This window comes from Chlamydomonas reinhardtii, chromosome 8, assembly GCF_000002595.2.
Source record: "Chlamydomonas reinhardtii strain CC-503 cw92 mt+ chromosome 8, whole genome shotgun sequence".
Lineage (NCBI taxonomy): Eukaryota > Viridiplantae > Chlorophyta > Chlorophyceae > Chlamydomonadales > Chlamydomonadaceae > Chlamydomonas > Chlamydomonas reinhardtii.
This window is the reverse complement of record NC_057011.1, coordinates 3,812,225-3,820,087: the sequence shown is the minus strand read 5'-3', so window position 1 is coordinate 3,820,087 and position 7,863 is coordinate 3,812,225. Positions and strand designations below refer to the sequence as shown.

Below are 7,863 nucleotides of genomic sequence, written 5' to 3'. Positions count from 1 at the left end.
GGAGGAGGAGGGGGAGGAGGAGGTGGAGGAGGAGGTGGAGGAGGAGGAGGGGGAGGAGGGGGAGGGGGCGGCCATGTAGATGTCGCAGAGCCTTTGAGCGCTTGCAACACCCCCTCCCCACCCACACTGCATCCTGTACCGTCCTTTCCTAAACATCCTTGCAACCCCCCACCCGCACCCCCCACCCCCACCCGCTGCCCGCTGCCCGCTGCCCGCCTCGCAGGCTGACCCCGCCGCCGCCGCCCGCGCGCTGCCGGCCCTGGCGCCGCCCGTGCTGGCGGTGTGGAGCCGCCACGTGTCAGACCCCCTCATCGCCGAGTCAGCGCTGGAGGTGCGTACGGGCGTGGCGTGGCGTGGCGTGGCGGGTTGGCGGGGAGGATGTGGCATCTCTCAACTTGGCACTGCAGCAGCAGCCAAGCCACATCAGCTGCGTCATGCAAACCCATGTGCAAGGCCATATAAGCGGCGTCATGCAAAGCCACATGCAACGCCACACACGGCATTGCGGAGGTACCGTTGCGCGCCAAGCTACACGCCGATCCAAGCTGGGCCTTGGGGACTGCCGTACAGCATCCACCACCGCTTGAACTTAAGCTCCTGTATGTGTGTGTGTGTGTGTGTGTGTGTGTGTGTGTGTGTGTGTGTGTGTGTGTGTGTGTGTGTGCGTGTGCACTTGTGTATACTTGTGTGTGTTGTGTATTCTGTGTCCGCGCCTGGCAGGTGCTGGCGGCGTTGGCGAGAGTGCCGGCCTGCCTGGGGCCGCTGGCGGCGCAGGCGCTGCCGGTGCTGGCGGGGGTGGTGAGGGCGCCGGCGGAGCAGGTGGGTTCTAGACTTGTAGCAGTCATTAACCAAAGCGTGCGAGGGCTAGGAGCTGCGAGCTGGGAGCTGGGAGGCTAGGGTTGCGAAAGGGCAACTCAAGCAGCAGCTGTGTGCAGGGTGCAGGGGGACGCCCTGTCATGTACTCCCGGCATAGGAGGCGAGGGCTGGGAGTTGTGGGAGGCAAGGGTGATGAAAGGGGGACCTCAGGCAGCGGCTGTGCGTTAAGGGAGACCCCCTGCATTGTCACCCAAGGCACACGTACAATGTTTATTCTATTAACCCCTCCACAACCTCTCCCTCTGTCTCTTCCTCCTCATCAACGCTCTCCTGCCATCACTGCTACTCTCCTCCCTGACCCCCTACAAATTCACTCCTTAATGAACTGTCAACAGGAACGCCCCTCTGCTTGTATCCTGTGCCCAATATCTTGACCTTGCTTCTCCCCCCGCTCCCCCCCCCCCCCCCAGCCCGACGGCCTGGTGGCTGCCTGCCTGGGCCTGCTGGCCCGGCTGGTGCGGCCAGGACGGCGCGAGGTGGTGGCGGCGGCGGCGGGCGCCGTCACCGGCCCACTGCTGGCGCTGCTGCCGGGCGGCGCGTGGGCGGCGGCGGACGACAGCAGTGGCGGTCTGGCACACGCTGCCACGGAGCTGCTGGTAGAGCTGGTGAGGCGTGGCGCCGGAGAGGGTTTGGGATTTGGATTCGGGTTTTTGAGGGTTTGGGTCTGGATTCGGGTGCGTGGATCTCTAGGCTGGGTTACCCCTAAAGGGGCGGACAGCTGCTGAGCCTTGGTTGTGAAGCTGAGGTATTGTTTTGCTGTGTCCTGTGCGCTGGTGTGCCATATGCACATGGGGTCGCCCGTCCCCGCACTTCACGCGTCGCCAGCGCTACCCCCCTCCACCTGCACCCCCACCCCCGCTCGCGTGTTACGCTCTTCCCCCCGACCCGCGGCCTTTGCCCTGCAGCTGCGCGCGGGGCGGGAGGAGACGCTGGTGTGGGCGGCACCGTCGCTGCCGCCGGCGCCAGGCGCGGCCGCGACGGGCGGCGCGGCGGCGGGCGGCGCGGCGGCGGAGTCTCCCGCCGCCGCTGCTGACCGGGTGTGGGCGGCGCTGCTGGGTTCGTGCCACCGGCTGCTGGACCCCCGGGCGGACGAGTACACCACGGCGCTGGCAGGTGGGCGCGTGCGGAAGTGATGGAGGCAGCGGGGGTGTGGGACTGGGCGTAGGAGTGGGCGCAGGCGCGGGGGTGGGGCCGGTGCACTTGACGGAATGAGGACACCAAGGTTTGCAGGCCGCCGTGGCGCGCCAGCGCTTCCAATTTGTGTTTGTGCGTCTGCTGCCCCGTGCCCCCCCGTTCTAATCATGAATGTAACCTCCCCTTCACTTCTTAGTTGATCATGATTGTAAACCCCCCCCCCCCTCTGGACGTCGGCACTTCACTTCATATTTGATACACACCATCCCATGGATGGCTACCCCCCCCCCACCACCCGCCTGCAGGCGACCTGGCCTATGCGCTGGTGTCCTGCCTGCCCTCCCGCGCCGCGCAGCAGCCCGCGCTGGGCGCCCTGCTGGGAGCCTGCGCCGCCAAACTGGCGGCCAGCAACCTCAGCCCGCTGGTGCGTGTGCGTGTGCGTGACTGTCGGACTGTGTGACTCTGTGTGTGTGTGTGTGTGTGTGTGTGTGTGTGTGTGTGACTGTGTGTGTGGGGGGGTCTGCGTGTTTGTTTCGCGCATGCTGCATGCGGCATGCCCCATGATCACATGGCGGGTGTATGCGCGCACACATGCAGCGGACCGACCTGCGTGGCCGCGACATCAGCCTTCGCCCGGCTCACGTTCACCCTCCACTACGCCCCCCCCGGTCCGTCCCACTACATACTGGGTAGAAAAGTTCCCTATGCCATGGCCCCCACCTCACATGGAGCCCCTCCCTCCCTCCCTCCACCCGCCTCCCTCCCCATCCATCCTTTCATCCTCCTCCCGCTTTGCCTGCTGTCCCCCGCTGCAGGTGGGCGGGCTGATCACCGCCCTGAGCGCCATGGCAGTGGCGGGCGGCGCGGCGGGCTGGGTGGACGCGCTGGCGGGCCTGCAGCTGGCGCTGCCCGCCGCCGGCACCAGCGGGGCAGCGGCTGCAGCGGGGGCAAATGGGGCAGCGGGGGCGGCGGGGGCGGCAGGTGGGGCGTCGGATCAGTGCGTGCGTGTCTAGGAGTGTGCGTGTCTGGGCGCGTGCGTGCGTGTCTAGGAGAGTGCATGCTTGTGTGCTGGGAGTGTGCGTGCTTGTGTGGGAGACTGCATGCTTGTGTGCTGGGAGTGTGCGTGCTTGTGTGCGTGGATATGTGGGGGATGCAGCTGGGCCTGTCGCGGCCGCATGTGGCCCGGCCCATGAAGTGTCGTCAGTCCTTCTCACGGAAGCAATGCTGATTGTTTGGTTGGTGCTGTTGCTCTCACAGATGGGCAAGCCGCCTCCTCCGCCGCCACCACCCCCACCACCACCACCGTCAGTGCGCTGCAGGCAGTGCTGCCGATCATGCTTGAGCGACAGGTGCGACTGCACGTGTTGCATGTGTGCTTATGAAAATTGCCAAGCGCATGCGAAATGACATACACAAAGGTCATGCGTGCGCAATACAACGTCAGCATTCATGCCAGCGTCTAACCACTCGTTTCTGCATGGGCGGCTGACCGTGACGGCTAGCCCGCACGCCACCACAACCACCACCACAACCACCACCACCACAACCACCACCACAAACACCACCACCACCACCACCACCTCCTCGCTACCACCACCACCACTCCCCACAGGGCTGTGTGCGCGGGCGGCTGGCCTCCAAGACCGCCTGCCTGGCGCTGTTGGAGCTGTTGGGCAGCCGCCACCCACTGCTGGGGGCAGTCATGGTGGGGAGGGGGAGGGGGAGGCAGGGAGGGGAGGGGGAGGCAGGGAGGGGGAAGGGAGAGCAGCAGCAGACTGGGGTGGAGGCCGAGGGCGGGCGGGTGGATGGGTGTTGGGGACTGGGTTAGAGCGGGGAGGGGTGCAGGGGCGGGGTGCCGGGGCGGGGTATAGCGGAGGGGGCGGGGTATAGGGACGGGGGAGGGGGAGGAAGGCAGGCAGCGGACCGCGTGCGTGGTCGCGGTGAGCACCAACGTGGTGGGCTTGATGGGGCTTCTGCTCAGCGAGTGCCTGCATTGGTTGGAGCCGCCCTGCCGCATCTCGCGAACCGGGAGCTGCCTGCCTCTCACCGCAGTCCGACCGTGTGTGTGTGTGTGTGTGTGTGTGTGTGTGTGTGTGTGTGTGTGTGTGTGTGTGTGTGTGTGTGTGTGTGTGTGTGTTCCCCGCCCGCCAGGTGCGGGGCCGGCGGCAGGACCTGTCCGGCGGCGTCAGGACGCGGAAGCAGGCGGCGGCGGCGGGCGGCGAGCAGTGGACGCAGGTGGGACCGAGGAGAGGGAGGGAGTAGGGGGGGTTGTAAATACCAGCCCAACCTAAACCAAACCCAATGCAGTAGGGGTCATGCAGGGTGGCCTGGAGGCCCCAAGCAGCAATCCGGGAGAAGCAGGGGCAGTCGTGTGGCTCGCTTTTGAGCTTGCTGACAGCTCTGTGATGAAAGGGGCCCGAAGCAGCAATCTGGAGGGAGCCGGCGCGGCAGTGGCATGTGCAGGTGTTTGGGCTCTCGTGGCTCCCTGTGCAGTGCCCGGTACGGCAGCCCCGTGCGACAGGCCCGTGCTCGTCACGGGCCATACACATGCATGCCTGCCACGTGCTGCCACACCGGCACGGCGGCACCAAATCGCCCCACACCCCCTTTGCATTGGGTATAGTGTAGCTTGGGCTGGTATCTACAACCCCCTGCAACACCGCACCCCGCCCCTCCCGCTCCTACACCACCAGCCGCACCACCAGCTGCGGCACCACCACCATTTCGTCCGCTCCTGCACTTGCCGCGCCCCGCACATCGCCGCCACCCTGCAACCTGCCCCTCCTGATGACCCCTTTCCCGCCGCTGTTGCCGCTGTTGCCGCTGCCGCTCCTGCCCTGCAGGTCCCGGCGGCCGTGAAGATGGTGGCGGTGGTGGCCGAGCTGCTGGTGGAGCAGCCCTGGGCGCAGGTGTGCGTGTGCGCGGACGTGCGCGGGTGTGTGCTTGTGCGTAGCGAGCCAGCTCAGGGGTCGTAAGCAACGACTTGCAAAGAAAGGCAATCCTCCTGGCTCTATGCATGTGTGTGTGTGTCCGGTATCATCTTTGCACTCGCACAACTTCTTCGCACTGTCAGGGCGGCGATGACGGTTCCTTTGCTGGCGAGGACGACGACGACGAGGACGGATCCTTCTTTGCTGATGATGAGGAGGAGGATGACGAGGACGATGAGGAGGGCAGCGAGGAGGCCGCGGAGGATGCAGACCTGCAGGTCAGGGAAAGCGTGTGTGTGTGTGTGTGTGTGTGTGTGTGTGTGTGTGTATGTGTGTGTATATATATTTGGGCATGGTGGAAAGCACTGCCGCCCTGCACTGCCCAGCACTCCTCGCCACCACACGCCCTTCCGGAACCACTTGTGGTTGCCTGTTGCCCACTGCCCCTTGCAGAGCGCCACTGCGCTGAGCCTGTCGGGCAAGGGGATAAATCAGCAGGAGGTGAGCAGGGGCGAGAGGCCAACAGACCTGTTAGGGGCGAGAGGCCAACAGATCTGTTAGGGGCGAGAGGCCAACATACCTGTTAGGGGCGAGAGGCCAACAGACCTGTTAGGGGCGAGAGGCCAACAGACCTGTTAGGGGCGGGAGGCCAACATACCTCTTAAAGGCGGGAGGCCAACAGACCTCTTAGGGGCAGGCGGTCTAGGGGCCTGTTAGGGGCAGGGGGCTTGAAGACCTGTTAGGGGCAGGCGGCCTTTGACCTTCAGAAGCGCCAGCGACGCAAGGACGCACGGCGCTGGGGACCGAGGGAGCAGTCATGTCAGGCCCAGTCCCAGTCCCTTGGCGCGCAGGGACCGCGTGACTGTCCCGGAAGCCCCAACCGGGTCGTTATGAGCCCTCACGGCCCGCACTGCTGACACGCACCGCCACCAAACCCCTCCCCCCGCTCTCCTACCTGCAGCAAGCGCACATGGACGCGCACATAAACCGCAGCCGCACGCCCGCAGCCGACTCAGCGCTGGTCACCGGCGGCGCAGCCGACCCGTCCGGCGGCGCCGCCTCCGCCTCAGCTGCCGCCGCCGCCGCCGCGGGAGCCGCGTGTGAGGGCGGCCCTCGTGACCCCATCGCGGACCTGGACCTGCGGGTGGCAGCGGCCAACACGCTGCGCGCTCTGAGGTCGGGTGCCGACACGGCGCCGCTGCTGGCCCTAGCGATGGAGCTGCTGCCGCCGCGGCGGCAGCAGCAGGTGGCGGAGGCGCTGCAGGCGTAGCGCGGCCGGGGTGGCGTGGGTGGGGTGTGGGTGTGGGGGCATGGCTGTGGGTGTGGCGGTGGGTGTGGCGGCGTGGCAGGGCGGCGGCGCCATGACGGCGTGACGTGCGTGGCGGCGACCTGGGTTGGAGATTGCGACGGAAGGGGTGCGTGTGCGTACGGTATGTGTGCTGTGTGTTAAAGAGCACAAGGAAAACATTGCGCAAAGACAGTGTGCTGTGTGTGTACTGTATGACCTGCACATTGCTGCTCGGAAGCTGTTGTTGCACGGATTAGGCTGGGGTTATGCCCGTGTCAGTCGGCTGTGCTTCCGTACCAGTACCTGTTTGGCTGTTCAGTTTTTGGCGTACTCTGAAGTCTGCTGGCTCCCACGCTGACGTTGCGTGTGCAAGTATGTTGGCCTGGGCAAGACAGTTGCCTGACGGGCCATGTGTACGTGGATTGGGTGCGGCACTGCTGGGTTTTGCGTGTGTGTCGATGGGTTGCGGTTGATGTACAGTGTACATGAAAGATACGAGCACTGAGGCAGGCGCTGAGAGAATGCGGAGCGGACGGAGGGCGGTCTGAAGGCACAGCTAGCACGGCTGGCTGCTATCAGGGTAGCAGTTGAGGTGTCTCAATTGATGGCAGGGGTAGGCAACCGGGCGGGGCGTTTGTGTGCGGAGCCACTTGACCTGCATGACTCGGCGGGTCTCCGGAGGTGATGGCGGAGGACAGAGTTGAAGATAGAAGGTAGGTACGGTTAGTGCTGAAGGGCCCGGCGAGCCCCCAGTTGACACCGAGCGAGTGGGGTTTCGCCGAATGCGAACTAGACGAGGCCCCCTTTTATCGACGATCCTTTTAACAATAACAATGCGGTACCGCCCCCTGGTTGCCATTACTTTTAACGGCCTGTAGCAGACACATCTAGCGGGCCCTCTCGCTAACGTGGAGTAAGTGCAAGAGGCCTTGAGTCAGGTAAGTCAGTGCTGAATTGTACGACTGCCGTCGGCGCAAGCATCGATTGTGGCACCGTGTTGACTGTTGAGCATCCTTGATTGGATACCAGATGGCTAACCTGCGATCAAACAGACATAGACAGACCTGACAGACACACCTGCAAACTCATCGTATCACGGCACCTGCCCGGACCAATCTTGCCTTGACGCAGCAAATTGCATGTTGGGCTGGGAATACGCTGCACACGACGTAACCCTGCCCCTTGCCCATGCTATACCCGGGCCGACGCTGACGGTTTGCGGTATCAGAGCACGGTCATCATGCACGTGGATATCCCGCGCCTTAAGAAGCCAGTTGCAGCATTGGATGGTAGGCGGGGCCGGCCAGAGCGCTGTGCGTGATCGGTGACAAGCTGAACTGCGACGCAGCGACGGCACGCAGTCCAGCGGCATGTCTGTCCTGAAAGCGTAAGGGCAGCAGTGTTGTATGTCCGCAACGTGCCTTTGTAACACCATGGCCAAACCATCAGCCATCACAGGCGAGCGTTGGTTGTATTCCGGTTAGGTCCAGTGAACATTGCTACTACCTCGGGGCGGCTCGGGGGCTCAGCGTTGGGGCCCAGGGCCCGGAGTGTGGCGACCGGATGTGATCAAACCCTCGGCCTAGCATAACTCAGCCTTGGTAGTGTTTATTCATGTGCTCCAAGCATTACTAA

The 7,863-nt window shown here is 64.6% G+C and overlaps 1 protein-coding gene across 1 annotated transcript in view; it reads left to right on the top strand.

Annotated features, from left to right (window-relative positions):
* CHLRE_08g377450v5 (uncharacterized protein) overlaps positions 1-7,669 on the top strand; it is a 15,264-nt gene extending 7,595 nt beyond the window's left edge. Inside the window, exons 14-26 of the mRNA XM_043065200.1 lie at positions 224-331; positions 721-819; positions 1,287-1,481; positions 1,782-1,989; positions 2,316-2,434; positions 2,826-2,991; positions 3,268-3,359; positions 3,623-3,715; positions 4,162-4,245; positions 4,854-4,919; positions 5,084-5,218; positions 5,394-5,441; positions 5,902-7,669. Coding sequence (XP_042922201.1) covers positions 224-331; positions 721-819; positions 1,287-1,481; positions 1,782-1,989; positions 2,316-2,434; positions 2,826-2,991; positions 3,268-3,359; positions 3,623-3,715; positions 4,162-4,245; positions 4,854-4,919; positions 5,084-5,218; positions 5,394-5,441; positions 5,902-6,210 — 1,722 coding nt within the window. The 3' untranslated portion in view covers positions 6,211-7,669. The remainder of the gene's footprint in view (positions 1-223; positions 332-720; positions 820-1,286; positions 1,482-1,781; positions 1,990-2,315; positions 2,435-2,825; positions 2,992-3,267; positions 3,360-3,622; positions 3,716-4,161; positions 4,246-4,853; positions 4,920-5,083; positions 5,219-5,393; positions 5,442-5,901) is intronic.
* The last annotated feature ends 194 nt before the right edge of the window (positions 7,670-7,863 follow it).